The 15,347-nt window shown below is 38.7% G+C and overlaps 1 protein-coding gene across 2 annotated transcripts in view; it reads right to left on the reverse strand.

The window, feature by feature from the left end:
- Positions 1-10,301: 10,301 nt before the first annotated feature.
- Positions 10,302-15,347, reverse strand: part of RGS14 (regulator of G protein signaling 14) — a 30,611-nt gene continuing 25,565 nt past the window's right edge. For both annotated transcript variants that reach the window (XM_074292289.1, XM_074292288.1), the window contains exons 15-17: positions 11,593-11,639; positions 11,402-11,513; positions 10,302-11,175 (exon numbers count right to left, since the gene is read on the reverse strand). In XM_074292289.1, coding sequence (XP_074148390.1) covers positions 10,943-11,175; positions 11,402-11,513; positions 11,593-11,639 — 392 coding nt within the window. In that variant the 3' untranslated portion in view covers positions 10,302-10,942. The remainder of the gene's footprint in view (positions 11,176-11,401; positions 11,514-11,592; positions 11,640-15,347) is intronic.

Here is a 15,347-nt window from a genome sequence, read left to right on the forward strand (position 1 = left end):
AAAAGTCACTTGTCCAACTTTAGGGGTGTCACTTAAGAGGTGGGAGCTAAAAAGAACAATAAGAAGTCACTGAAAGGACAAGAAAGGACTGATAGAGGCACCCTCTCTGCCTTAGTCCCAACCTCCTGGTTTAGAATAAGAAGATGGTTCTTCTCTCATGAGCACGAAGACATTAGGTGCAAAGGGAAGCAGGGAAAAATGGTGACCCTCATAGGAATCCCGATTCTTCCACTTATATCTGTGTGATCTTAGATAAGTCATTTAACTTCCCCTTAGCCTCAGTTTCATTGACTGTAAAATAAGGTCATTGGACTAGATGGCCACTAGGATCATCTTTCTCAAACTAAAGCTATTATCCTTTGATCAGCATGAGAACTAGAGTACCATTGACCCACACATAACACAGTGTACCAAGATAAGGTTGAAATGGGTTCATAATCTAGACATAGTGATATTATAAGCAAATTAGAAGAACATAGAATAGTTTGCCTCTCAGATCTGTGGAGGAGGAAGGAATTTGTGACCAAATAAAAAATAGAGATCATTATTGGTCATAAAATAGATAATTTTGATTATATTAAAGTTAAAAAGGTTTTGCAAAAGAAAAACTAATGCATATAAGATTAGAAGGGAAACAACAAACTGGGAAAACATTTTTTCATTCAAGGGTTCAAAAAGCCTTATTTCTAAAGCTGAATCAAATTTATAAGAATTCAAGCCATTCTCCAATTGATAAATGGTCAAAGGGTATGAACAGACAATTTTCAGATGAAGAAATTTAAACCATTTCTAGTCATATGAAAAGGTGCTCCAAATCATTGTTGATCAGAGAAATGCAAATTAAGAAAACTCTGAGATTGGGCTAAGATGGCTGAAAAAGGTAATGACGAATGTTGGAGGGGATGTGGGAAAACTGGGACACTGATGGTGGAGTTGGTGGAGTTGTGAATTAATCCAACCATTCTGGAGAGCAATTTGGAACTATGTCCAAAGAATTATCAAACTATGCATACCCGTTGGTCCAGAGTGTTTCTATTCGTATTATATCCCAAAAAGATTTTAAAAGAGGGAAAGGGACCAGTATGTGCAAAAATGTTTGTGGCAGCCCTTTTTGTAGTGGCAAGAAACTGGAAACTGAGTGGATGCAAGGTTTAATGTTGAAAAATTATCCATATATATGTTTTGGAAATTTAAAAAATTAAAAAATTAAATTAAAAAGCTTTGATTTAAAAAAAAAAAAAAAAGGAAAGAAATAGAACTAGAGCACTTTGGGCTGACAGCTCCATTAAAGCAACAGGCAGGGAAGCAGTCATAAAAACTGCCTAGAGTGTGAATAGCAGTCCCAAATTGATGAAAGGAAGAGAAAGGTCCTATACTTAGGCTAGGAGAAAACAAGTAATGGAGAGATCAGGATTTCTTAAGGCTAAGGCCCAAGGGGAATAATAATTGTAATTTGGGATTCAATCCTAGCACATTTGTATATTGATGGAGAGAATTAATGCTACAAGCCTTCAGTGAATAATGAGGGAAAGGAGGCAGTGGATAAAGCACTGTGTCTGGAATCAGGAATAGCTGAATTCTAATCCAGCCTCACACACTAAATACGTGACTCTGGATAAGTTGCTAATTCTATTTGCCTCAGTGTCCTTATCTGTAAAATTTTCTGAAGAAAATGGCAAACCACTCCAGTATCTTTGCCAAAAAAACCCCAAATGGGGTCACAAAGAATTAGTTGGATGTGACTTAACAAAGCTGAAGATAATCTTATTCAATTGTACCAGCTGTGATCTCAATATTACATTCTAATAGTTTATATTTATTTACATATATTATATATACATAGCCTCATTTGCACTTCAATAGCTCTATGTGTTATTTTTATAGTTATTTTATATTAGATTATAGTTGGAGAAACAAGACTTAAGAGATGTCACTCGATTTGGATTGAGGAGATTTGTTTTGGTTTCAAATCTTGGCTCTTCCATTTGCATGACCTTGGGCACATACTCTAGGAGCCTGTTTATTGAACTGATTTATAAGATCTTTTACAACTCTAACTACATGATTAAAAGTTGCCCATAGTCATACCACTGGTATCAAGGGGTAAGACTCAAACTCACTGTTTCCTAAATCAAAATTTAATATTCTTTCCACTCAACTAACAATCCTACCTCTAACCTCAAGCATTGGATAAAGGCAATCATTGACAAATGATTTGCAAACTTTGGCAAGCATTGCTTGGAAGCATTGGCAACATTAAATCAGGACTAACTGATTCCATGGTGCTGTGGGAAGCTGGGGGACAGTTAGGTGGTACAATGGATAGAGCACTGGGCTTAGAAACAAGAAGATTCACCTTTCTGAGTTCTTCAGCTTTAAACACTTACTAGCTGTGTGACCCTAAATAAGTCATTTGACTTATTTTCTTTATAAAATGAACTAGAGAAGGAAAGGGCAAACCACTTCTGTATCTTTTCCAAGAAAATCCCAAAATGGGGTCATAGAGAATTAGACAAGATTGGAAAATGACAATAAGAAAACAGGATTTTAGAAAGGTATCAGCAATTGTGAGAGCTATCCATCTAAGGAAAATTGAAAGCAAGTTAAAAGGTAATACCTTGCTATTCTCAGCAGTAGTTATATATTTGCATGCTCCACATTAACTCAATGCTGACAGAGTTGTGGGAGAACAGATACATTCATCTGTTAGTGATGAAAATATGTAGATTCTTTTTGGAGAACAATCTAGCAGTACAGAATAAAAGTTGGAAAAATAATCATATACTTCAGCCCAATAATCCCATTGTTGGAAATGTACCCTGAAAGTTTTTTGGAAAAAAAAATAAAAAGAGTTATTTGTTCAGTTTAAGAACTTTAAACTGTCTAAAGGTTTTTGTAGCAATATGATATATAATTGAAAAAAGAAAAAAACCTGAAAACAACATAATGTCCAATATGGGACTGGTTAAATAAATTGTGATATATCTATAGTAAAACACTGTATTTATTTAGGTGACTAATATAAACATATATATGGATATGTGTGTGTATAAAATATGTGTGTGTGTCTATACCTTTTCTGTGAAGATAAAATAACAGAACCATGAAGACTGGAATAAACTATGACCATTTAAGATGAAAAGTAAATGAGAATGAATGTACAAAGATTGATAAGGACAGAAGAAATAAGTGGAAATGTGCACTGATTTTATTCATTGAAATTAACTTATTACTATGTAAATGACAATAGGGTGCCAATCATGAACATAATTAGGAATGGAATCATCTTATATGATAAAGAATCCCTATTTTGAGGTAAAAAAAAACTTTGAAGAAAAATGGAAAGTAATCTGGTAGAAATTAGGTTGAGACCAGTATTTTACACTAAGTACCACAATAAACTCTCTTATAGAAACATAATCCAAGTATTTAAGATCCCATCATGAATGGAATGATAGGTAGTACCTCTGACCACTATAGTTATAAGCAAATACCTTAACCAAGGACAAAGGTGGTTAGAAAAGATAAAATGGATAATTTTATTTATACAAAACTGAAAATATTCTAAATGTAACTGGAGACTGGCCAATGAGCTTAGCCCTTAAGATCATGCAGAGGGTACTACTGATGCAATGCTTATAGTAGAGGTTGGATAGCTTTCCTCCCTCCCCCCTCCTTCCCTCCCTCCCTCTCTCCTTTTCCCTTCCCTTCCCTCTTCCCTTCCCTCTTCCCTTCCCTTCCCTTCCCTTCCTTTCCTCCTTTCCTTCCTTCCAAGGAGCAACTGTTGAAGCAACTCATCCCAATGGTAGCTGAGACTAGACTCATCTGCATTTGGACATGAACTTGGTGCGCTCAATGTAGAAACTATGCTGAGTTTGAGTCCACTTTTCATAGAAACCAACGTGATATAGAGTAGAAGGTGTTGGGGAATGGGAGGCAGTGAGAAAAAATATTATTTTGTAGAACCTTATTGTTTCAATTTGCTTAAATGGAACTAGAATCCTAGGCACTGCTGGCTAACAATGGAGAGAAACTAGCTATGGAAGCTTGAGCCAATGGCATTAGAGTCAATGCCCGACAGAGGTACCCTTAGAACTCTGAGGGAGAGACAGAGCCTGCTTTATTCTGTGGTGAAGGGACCACAGAGAATTTGATATATACAAAAATAAAACCAATAAAGTCAGAATTAGAAGAGAAGCAGTTAATTAAGAAAAAAGCCTTTGCAGCAAATATATTTTAAACTATAATTGTACAATACAACAATAATTGTACAATATTATACAAATAAATGTATAATAACAAGATCTGTTCTCTAATAGGGTCAAAGAATATGAACAGTAGTTTTCAAAAGAATAAATGCAAGCTAACAACAATTCTATGAAAAGATTATCCAAAATTACTAATAAGAGAAATAATCAAAGAGAAAAACAAATAAAGAGAAACAAAATAATTTTGGAGTTTCACCTCACACTCAGAAAGTTGATAAAGTTGATAAAATATGAAAAATATTAGAAGTCTGTTGGAGTCAGGAAAACTAATTCAAACACAAGCTATTTGGATTTGTCAACAGTTTTTGTCTGCCTCAGTTCCATCATCTGTAAATTGGAGATAACACCTACTTCCTAGGATTGTAAGGACCCAGTAAGATATTTGTAAAGTGTTTAACACATAGTATGCTCTTAATAAATTTTTCCTTCCTTCCTCCCTCCCTCCCTCTTTTCCTTTCCTTTCTCCTTTCCTTTCTTTTTCTTTCTTCCTTCTTTCCTTCCTTCCTTTCTCCTTCTCTCCCTCCCTTCTTCCATCCCTCTCTCTTCCTTCATTCCACTTTTTCTTCAATCTTTCCTTCCAAGAAGCAACTATCGGGACTCATCCCAATGATGACTGAGACCAGGATTTATCTGGAGAACAGGAACAGTAATACCCTGCTGGTAGAACTTTTAATTGGTTCAACCATTCAGAAAAACAATTTGTCACTAGCACTAAAAAGCACTAAATAGCTTCTGACTCAGCTATACTATTAGAATTTCTCAAAGAAATAAAGAGAAAGGATTTTTATAGCAGCAGTTTTATTATGGCTAAGAATGAGAAACAAAGTAGGTACTGATCAATTGGGAAATAGTACAATTGGTCACATATCAATATAGTATACCATAAGAAAGGACAAATATAAAGAATTCAGTGAAACTTGGGAAGACATATCAATTGATTCAGAGCAAATAAGCAGAATCAGGAGTATAATTTATGTAATAATTGCAATAATGTGAAGAAAAACTTTGAAAGTCTTCAGAATTCTGATCAAAGCAGTATGGTCACCTAAAAATTAATGGTAAAAAGTATGTTCCCTGTTTCTCAGCAAAAGGATAAGGAATAAGGCATAAATTTTCAGACATAGCCAATGTACTGGTTTATTTTGTCTGACTATATTCATTATTTTTAAAGTAACAGCATTATGGTGTGAGTTAGTAAGAAGTGGCAGAGATTTAAAAAGAAATCAATAAAACATTTAAAAGCTGAAAAATATTTTCAGCAGGAGCACAGAAATAAACAGAAGAATGTTGCTACTATTGTGTTAAATTTAATCTGTACTTAAAAAACTGTATGTAACATAAATTCATGGGTTCGTATACAATCTTTTTTGCTGGTCTTTGTGTTTGTTGATAAAGAGTTCATAATAAAATTTTTTTTAATTTTAAAAAAGATTTTAAATTCAAATATTTTTTTGAAAACATTTGCTTTCACCTGAATATTAGCTAGTGCAATAAATGGGAATCCTAAGTCAATGTCCTGCTGCTTTCCCCAGGACCCACTCTTGATTCTTGATCCCTGGACCGTGTGTGACTCCTGCCATCCATCCAGGATTTGATTGTGTTTGGGGCTTTTATTGATTTGCTTCAGTCACCATAACTTTGTGTCACTTTAGTGCTGGCATCAGCATCCCTGGCCACACACTTTGATCTTTTTCCTCATGACTGTCTGGTTCCATCAGTTATCAGATCAGCATCATCAGCCTTCAAATCTCTGCATGTTGCCATTATGTTCTTGCCAATATTCTCATCTCATAGCCTGAGCCAGAATATCTGGGATGAAACTTTTTCCTTAGTCACCATCACCAAGAAATCTCTGAAACTGTAACCAAACTAAAGCAACTGTAACAGAATGAGGAGTTAGCATGGAAATAAGGTATTTCCTTTCTCTTTCAGAGGCCAAGAACAAGGACAGGTCCCTGAGAAGATGAGTTGACTAATGTAAATGTATTAAGGATCTGAAATAGAAGGGGAAAACTAAGGGCTGGAGTAGAGTGGAACCTACTGTAATGAACTAGCCTAGCTGTAATGAACTGAACCAGCTACACCCAGGGAAAGAACTCTGGGAGATGACTATGAACCACTACATAGAATTTCCAATCCCTCTAATTTTGTCCGCCTGGATTTCCTTCACAGGTTAATTGTAAACTCTTTCAAAGTCTGATTCTTTTTGGTCAGCAAAATAACTGTCTGGTCATGTATACATATATTGTATTTAATTTATACTCTAACATATTTAACATGTATTGGTCGATCTGCCATCTAGGGCGGGGGTGGGGGGAAAGGAGGGGGAAAATTGGAACAAAAGGTTTGGCAATTGTCAATGTTGTAAAATTACCCATGCAAATATCTGGTAAATAAAAACTATTAAAATAAAATAAAAAATGGAGTTAAATGACTTGCCCAGGATCACACAGTCAGGAAGTATCTGAGACCAGATTTGAACTCATGAAAAGGAATTCCCCCTCCTCCCCCTCCTCCTTTTTTCTGTCGTCTTCTTTTTCTTCTTCCTGATCTTGTATCTGCCTCCTTCCAAATTGTGGAAATTTGTTTTCATATATTCATATGTATTGTTTACCTTTTTGATGAATGGGAAAGGAATGGGAGGGAAAAAATTTAGAATTCAAATAAAACACTTAAAATGGATTATGAATAAAAGAAATAGACTTGGAAGAAAAAATAGCTAAGACTTTTGGGACACCTTGTTCTCATCGTTACACGCTTCATATGGTTGTCTAAAGTGAAGTACCTTTCCTTGTGTGAATTAAAACTTGCCAAATTAAAAAAACAAAACTATTGCTTGAAATATCATTGGCAATTTTTTTCCTTTTTTAAGTCTTCCCAAGGTATCTACAACAGATTGGCACAGAGTTATAGAAAATAACATTGATAGGGTATTGAATTATTTAAGTATCTACAACAGATTGGCATAGTTATAGAAAATATTATTTGTAGGGTATTGAATCAAGATAAATGAGTGAATGCTTAGAGAGCTAATTGCTCTCCACAAGGTCAATTTACTAGTCCCAGAAGAACCACATCCTAGAGTAATGAAAACTTGTGGTTATGATGTTACATCTTTTCTTGGCCAAATTTTAGGACATATCATTAAGTATGATGAAACCAAATTTGTAAGATTTCTTGATATCAAAGGATAGTTTTTTAGCTGTGACTTAGATGAAAGAATAAATGCCATGTTTATCAGATTTTCCAGTGACATCAGGCAGGAAAGAATAAGTAGTGAACACATTGGATGATAAAACTGTGATTCAAAAATGTATTGACAGGTTGGAATTATATGTCAATTCAATAAGATTAAATTTCATACATATAATATAAAGTCATATTAGCTCAAAAGATCAATTATGCAAATAAAGGATCAGGGACACAAGTTATAAATAGACAATAATTATGAAAAAAATTATGGATTTGAGTAGATTATAAACCCATTTAGTCAAAAGAAGCAGCATTGATAAGAAAAGAAAATGAAAGAAGGAAGAAAAGAAGGAAGGAGACAAACAACCATTTATTAAGCACCCACTATGTACCAGGAAGTGTGCTAAATGCTATACAGGTAGGATATAGAATAGAACAGAATTGGATTGAATTGAATTGAAAAGAATCAAGGTATATAGATTGCTCAAGATCTTGATCCTGTCTTGACCAGATCATACCTGGAGTATTCAATTTTGAATATCACATTCTAGAAAATATATGGACAAGTAAAGAGTTAATTGAACAATATATTACAGAAGGATCAGTCGAAAGAAATAGGAATGCTTAGCCTGAAGAAAAAAAGATTTAACTTAAGGGGATATCATAGTGTACCTACTAATATTTGAAGGACTGATATAGGTAGACGGAGGATTAAATCTGTTCTGCTAAGGCCCCTGAGGAAGAAATCAAGAACAGTGGGTGGAAGTTGAAAAGACACAGATTTATATAAGGAAAAAGTGTTGACTACTAGAGCTGTCCAAGATTAGAATGGGTTGTTTCAAAAAGTAGTAAGTTCCCCGGCACAAAAGGTCTTCAAGCAAAACTAGGTGATTAGTCAGGGATGATTTAATCATTTGCTCAGGTTGGACCAGGTGACTTCTGGGTCTCTTTCCAACTCTGAGATCCTCTGATTCTAAGGAAGGGTCCCCACTGTAAGCCACCTCTGTCTGGGCTGTAGAGAAAAACAAGACCCTTCCAAGCTGAATTCTAGAACAGAAAAAGTGCTTGTTTGGAGATTCTGTAATGAACAAAGCTTGGGATTAGAGTTAAGAAAGGAGGATCTACTTAACCCTGTTTTGAGAGCTGTGTGTCCCTTTCTAGGACTGGAGCCTGACAAGTAATTACCTTTTCTTGCTGTGGAGTTCGAAATGTGTGCGATGGGGAGGGGAGAGGCGGTATCTCTGGAAACCCAAGACGTGGGACTGTCAAATTGGCCAGCTTGGAGACACATACCCTGCTAGCACTAGCACCTCCACAGTTTGAACCTCCTTGCCATCAACAAGCTGGGACCCCCCACAAACAGAGCAGTGTCTCTCCTACTCCCAGAGCTGAAGGAAAGAACTACAAGGTACAAGAGTTACAACCAAGAATTATGTGAGTAATCATAGGATTTAGGGCTGAAAGTCATAATCTATTTTCCTTATATTACAATTAAGAAAACTGAAACCCAGAGAGAGTCAAAGGCATGCCCAAAGTCATACAGTCAGAATTTGAACCCAGGTCTTGTGGTTCTAAATCCCTTTCTCTTTCCAGGATATTACTCTGCCTCCCACTACTTGCTTATGTTTCTACCTGCAATAACTTCCTCCCACCTCCATCTGTCTAAATCCTCTTCATCCATTAAGTCCTTCCTTGTGTCCCTTTGGTGGAAATGATCTCTTCTACCAACAAACTTCCCATGTTTCAGCTATGTATGTTGTCATTTTCCTTTGATTATGTTACCATAAGAACAGATGCAAGGTCTTAATCACCTCTGGTTTCCCTTAATACTAAGCCTTACTTACAATAAGTTCTTAAGAAAAATTCAATCAATGAATTAAGGAACGAATTATACACACAAAGGTCATGAAAACACACACACAAGGCAATCAAGTCAGTGTCACAATTTGAGTTATCCTCGACATAGAGAAAGGGTCGCATTCTGAGCTATCAGAATCAGACATATTTTGCACAGGAACATCAGTCACATCTCAGTACTCAGCAGTAATACTTCCCAGTTCAAATGCCAGTGATCTAAGTTCAGGAGTAGATGGATTGGGGCCAGTCATGGCAGTTTGGTGGTGTGTTCTGCTGCTAAATCATGTTGCTGTGAAGAAGCTGAAAAGTTAGTTCTGGAACTCTGCGTAGAAAAAAGGAGTAGGTGAAATACGTGGGAATATACTACATCGCTCCCATCGCAACTGTGGTGTGGGAAGGCCATGCTAGTGGAGGCAGTTAAGAAAGAAGGCAAGTGATCAGTTGCCAGCGGACAATCAGGCTGACCACAACCTTGTTGTCTTCAGGGATAGTTTTGTTTGTGAAGCAAAGATCAGATTCAGGTAAGCTTCGGCCGCAGGGCATGAGCTTCATGGAAAGGCAGGCAGCTGGAACTGTGTCTGTTCTTTTTCCCTAGGCATCTTGTTCTCTATGATATTTTAGAACTGTTTCAGTCATGTCCGACTCTTTATAATCCCATTGAGGTTTTCTTGGCAAAGACACTGGCGTGGTTTGCCATTTCCTTCTCCAGCTCATTTTACAGATGAGGAAACTGAGCAAGCAGAGCGAAGTGACTTGCCCATGGTCACATAGCTAGGAAGGGTCTGAGGCAGGATTTGAAGTCAGGAAGAGGAGTTGTCCTGACACCAGTCCTGACCCTTTATGCACGCTATGGCCACCTAGCTGCCCATGAGACTGCACCATTATCCTGAAACATTTTTGAGAGGTCTTCCCTCCCCCCATCACATAGGGGCCTACTATTCAACAAGAATGGAGGTCCCGTGTCACAAACAACACCACACACCATGGCAGAAGAATAATAATTATTATAATAGCAATATTTTATATCTAGGTCCACACCTACCTGCCAGAAACAATCACAAACTACATATTTACAGTATATATAATTAGGGTGGTGGACTTCCACCCCAGCCCCTCAAGGCCCCCTGGGTTGAGGGGCAAGTCTGTGCTGACAACCCACTCCTCCAGGCCAGCCTGCTGGGAAGGAGAGAGGTGGTAGGGGTGAAGGGAGCAGAATGGAGGGTTCACAACTTCCTGTACCTCTCCGTGGACCCTCCCTCCCACCCAAATAACTAAATAGGTATTATTGTTCCAGATATCAGCAAGTGCCTATCCTAAGCCAAAAGGATGACCTGGGAGGGAGGATAAGTGTGCAAATGGGTGAGGAAATGAGGGACTTTGGTGGCTCCCTGGTTCTAGTTTGTCCTATCTTGTCTCTTGGAGGCTGGTGAAGATGGGGCATCATACACACGGGATGCATGCGCACACAGATGCGGGAGCTCATGCTGTGCCCCAGACAGCGTGCCCATGATGGCATGCACGGCCAGCCAGGGGCACAGCCCTGGGCCTGACCCCATGCAGTAGCAAAGGTGGAAAGAAGCAGCCCAGGCCCTGCCTGGGGAAGGGGAGTGAAGGCTGGCTGGGGGTCAGAGGGCAGGGGAGGCTGAGGACTCTGCTGGGTCCCCCTGGGCAGGAGGAGGGGGCTCAGTCTGTGATGGGTGGCTTTGTGGAACCTCCCCATGGGGTTGCTCTTCAGGCAGGCTTGGCTGTTCGGCTGGCAGCTGCAGGAAGTCTGGGAGCACCAGGTCCTCTTTGCGGAGAAGTCCCCGTTGGTCATCAGCTCTGCTGCTCTGGACCCTATTAAGCAGCTCCACTAAACCTGAGGGGGGCAAACAAAGAGAGACTCAACTGAGTTGGCCCAACACTGCACTCCCTTATCCCACCTCCGACTGTTCTTAGCCTCTTTCACCTGGTCTCTAACCTTGGCTCACCCCCTACAGTCCAGCTCAGCTCAGTCTGCACTGCTCCCTGGGTGTTCTCCCCCGTATCCCCCCAGTCCCACGTCCTTCCCCCTTTACTCCCAGAAGCAAGGATGGCCCTGGCACCTTCGATGTCGCACGTATGACGCTTCCCAGTGCTCCTGGGCCCCTGGGCCAGTGAATTGGTGAGCAGGGAGGAAGGCTGGGACGTCTTTCCCTCAGTCTGGAGAGGGCCGCCCTGCAAGACACTGTGTTAGGACCTTCTGGGGAAGGTCAGCTTCCTAGAGGGAGAAGAAATGGGCCTGCCCCAGCTTTACCTGACTTTGACTAGGAGAGGTGGACTCAGTTCTTGTGATCTTCACACCTGTAACAGACAAGTGGTTTTGTTTGGATCCACCATACTTTGCCCTGCCCAGTCTCACCTCCCCATGAATCCCAAGAAAAAAAGTCAGGGATGACACTACTATTCTCCCCTATTCTAGTGGCAGTACAAGGGAAAGAGGAAGGACCTATGGAGCTCAGCTGTTCCCTTTACCTCACCCTTCTCTCCCCCAATTCCAACCCTTCCTGCCCCAGTCATGGAGCAGATGACCTTGACTCCTATTTTCTGCCCCCATCCCCCTTTAAAATTTTTTGAACTGCAGCTATAATTTCATTGATATAGGGAACTCCCAGTGGGGAAACCACCTACCAGTACAAATTGGTACCTGCTCTGCAATTTATTATATAGAGTTTCCAGGGATACAAGTCCTGAAGTGATTTACTCAGAAGCACACAGCCAGTATGTGAGATGGGAATTCAAATTTGCCTAATTCCAAGGTTGGCTCTCTAGCCAATACACTGCTTTTGACTTTACCTACATAGAAGACTTAAGAGCTGGGAGAGACCTTCAAAACAACCAGTTCAAGGCATGTATTTTACAGATGGAGAAACTGAAGTCCAGAGAAGTTAGTGATAGAAAAAGATAGATAGACAGATAGATAGATAGACAGACAGATAGACAGACAGATAGACAGATAGATAGAGATAGTATTATAGCTAGGAGTCAAAACCAGATCTTAAGTCCTGGGTGTCCTCTCATAAAACTCATCAAATTAAATCAAAATAAAGCAATGAACTTGAAGTCAGAGAGAAATGAATTCAAATCTAGCCTCAGATAACTTACTATGTGACTTTGGGCAAGTCACTTGTAACTTCTATCTGCCTTACTTTTCTGAGCATGATAATAACACCTGCTTATCAAACCTTATAATGCTCTCTTAATGCTAGAGTTTATGACTTTGCCTAGCTTCCAACATAGGACCTTGCACAGGGCAGACACAGGATGAATAATAGGCATTTGGGAATCAAGTTTCATTTAAGGATCACCAAATAAAGGTCCCTGTGCCAGACTTTGTTGTGAGAGATTCAGAAATGAACAAAACTTAAACTTTAACCTCAATGAGATTATAGTCTATTAGAAAAGCTAGACTATTATAGATCATATTTTTGTTTGCTGTTGTTCAGTTATTAAAAAAAGAGAGAGTTAAGTAATGTATCATGTAAATTAAGAGTTAAATATCAATTTGAGTTAAATAACAATTCAAGATTTAACAGCTAATAAGTAATGACAAAAGATTAAATGATAGTTCAAAATAGCCCTAGAGATAGGAGGCTATATCTGATTAGCAACCAGATGAGTGGCCCTTTTTTTTTTTTTTTTCAGTCATGTCTGAGTCTTCATGAGACTTTTTATTTGGGGGCATTACTTTGTAGATACTGGAATAGTTTGGTATTTCCTTCTTCAGCTCATTTTACAGAGGAGGAAATTGAAGCAAATAGGGTTAAATGACTTACACAGGGTCACAAAATTACTGCATTTCTGAGGTCAGGTCTTCCTGACTCCAGACCTAACACTCTAAACACAGTACCACCTAGCTTCCCTAGCAAATGCCATAGAAGGGGCCAAAACAAGGGCTGCTTTGAGATACAGCCTGGTACCACAGAAACAGGTTGTAGTCAGAAGGCCCCAATAAGAAGAGTCTCTATATAGATCCAAATATTTATAGCAGGATGCATGGTGCTGTGAAGGAACTGAAAATGAAGTAGATGCTTGTGGATTAGGGCAAGGCTGAACAAGGTACAGTACATGGATGTCAAGGAATATGATTATGCTGTAAGACATGATGAATGTGATAAATACAGAGAAGCTTGGACAGATTGACATGAACTGATCCACAGTGAAGTAAGCAGAGCCCAGAAGATAACATACACAATAGCTACAAGAATATAAATGGAAAGAGAAACCACACTCCAAAAAAGTAAAAAATTAATGTTGCACAATTACAAAGATAAGGATGACTCCAAAGAAGAGGACGGGAAAGGGGAAAGGTACTGGGAGACATTTTGAAAAGGTTAAAAAAACAAAAAATACCAACAAGAATAATTTAATTTTTAAAATGCTCAGTAATGAAGAATAGGCTTAAATCCTGACTCTGACATTTACTAACTGTCTGACATGGAACAAATTGTTTAATCTCTCTTGAGACAGCTTCCTTGGGTATAAAATGAGAGTCATAATAACTTGTACTCTTACTAAGAGAGCTATTGTGAGAAATGTGCCTTGTAAATCTTAAAAGTTTTTTGGGAAATGGGAGCCATTGTTATTTGGTGTGTATGTGTGTATATGCGACTATGCACATGTTCATGTGTATATATGTCCACATACATATATATTCATTGCATGTGTACTGTGTTAGTATGTGTTGTTCATGTGTGTGTTTTCTTGTATGCCCATATGTGTGTTTTAGGGGGAGCATTTCAGCTTTAACTCCCTCACCTCTGCTTCTTCACCTCCACATAATGCTCTTTATCCTTTTTTTACCCTTTCCTACATTTTCAAAAGAAAAATAGTCCTTTGTTTCTTACCCAAAGCTAATTTCTCTATGTGTATATCAGACTTCATTCCTCTTGTCTTTTAAGGTCTCATGCCCCTACTCATTCATCCCTTTATTCTTCAATCTCTTCCATCTCCCTGATTACTACCTGCTTTTCCTTGGTCTACAGAAAGTCTCTCTTTGGTCTGCTAGATCATCTGGGTACCATTCTATTTTTCTTCTTCCTTTCATTGTCAAACATCTCTAATGAGACATCTACAACCACAGTTTCCCCATGCTCAGCACTATGCTTATTACAGTGTCTAGCACATAGTAGGCACTTAATAAATACTTATTGACTGATTGACTGATCTGCTTCCTCCTTAAGCATTTCTAAACTAGTTTCCATTCACAGCACTCCACTAAAACCACTCTTTGAGGTCTTGCCAACCCACTAATCTTTTCTCAGTCTTCAATCTCCTTGACTTCTCTGTGGCATGTGATACTGTGGAATAGTCCCTCCTGTTAGCAACTCAATGCCTTTGACTTCCAGGATACTCTGCTTTCTTGATCCCTCTTCTCCCCTTTTGATTGTTCTTACCCTTTTTTGTGATATCTTTTTGTTCTTGCTGGCCCTCTCTGTGAGTGTTCTCCAAAGCTCAATCCTGCTGGCCCAGTGACTTTGTCTCTCTGCCGTCTACTTCATGAACTGATCTAGCATTGTGACTGCTACCACTACTTCTATCATGATGACTCTTAGGTGAACAAGAGACTTACAGATCATGCTATATAGGGTTCAGATGAAAGGACAGAGGATACTGAGCATCTAGAAAAGAAGCTTTCATGGGGACAGTCTGTTTAGTTGCATGCAACTCTCTGTGACCCCATTCCGAGTTTTTTTTTTTTTTTTTTTTTGACAGAGATACTGGAATGGCTTATTATTTTCTTCTCCAGATCATTTTACATATGAGGAAACTGAGGCAAATAGGATGAACTGACTTTCCCAGGGTCTCATAGCTAGTAAGTATCTGAAGTCAGATCTCAACTCAGGAAGAAAAATCAGTCTTTCTGACTCCAGGCTTGGGGCCCTACCCACTACACAACCTAACTGCCCTCAGACACATAGTCACTTTAAGTACTTGAAGAGACATCACAGGGAAAGGGGGATTGGAGTTGCTTTAATTGGCTCCAGAAATAGAAATAGAAATAATGGGAAG

This window comes from Sminthopsis crassicaudata, chromosome 2 (genome assembly GCF_048593235.1).
Source record: "Sminthopsis crassicaudata isolate SCR6 chromosome 2, ASM4859323v1, whole genome shotgun sequence".
NCBI lineage: Eukaryota > Metazoa > Chordata > Mammalia > Dasyuromorphia > Dasyuridae > Sminthopsis > Sminthopsis crassicaudata.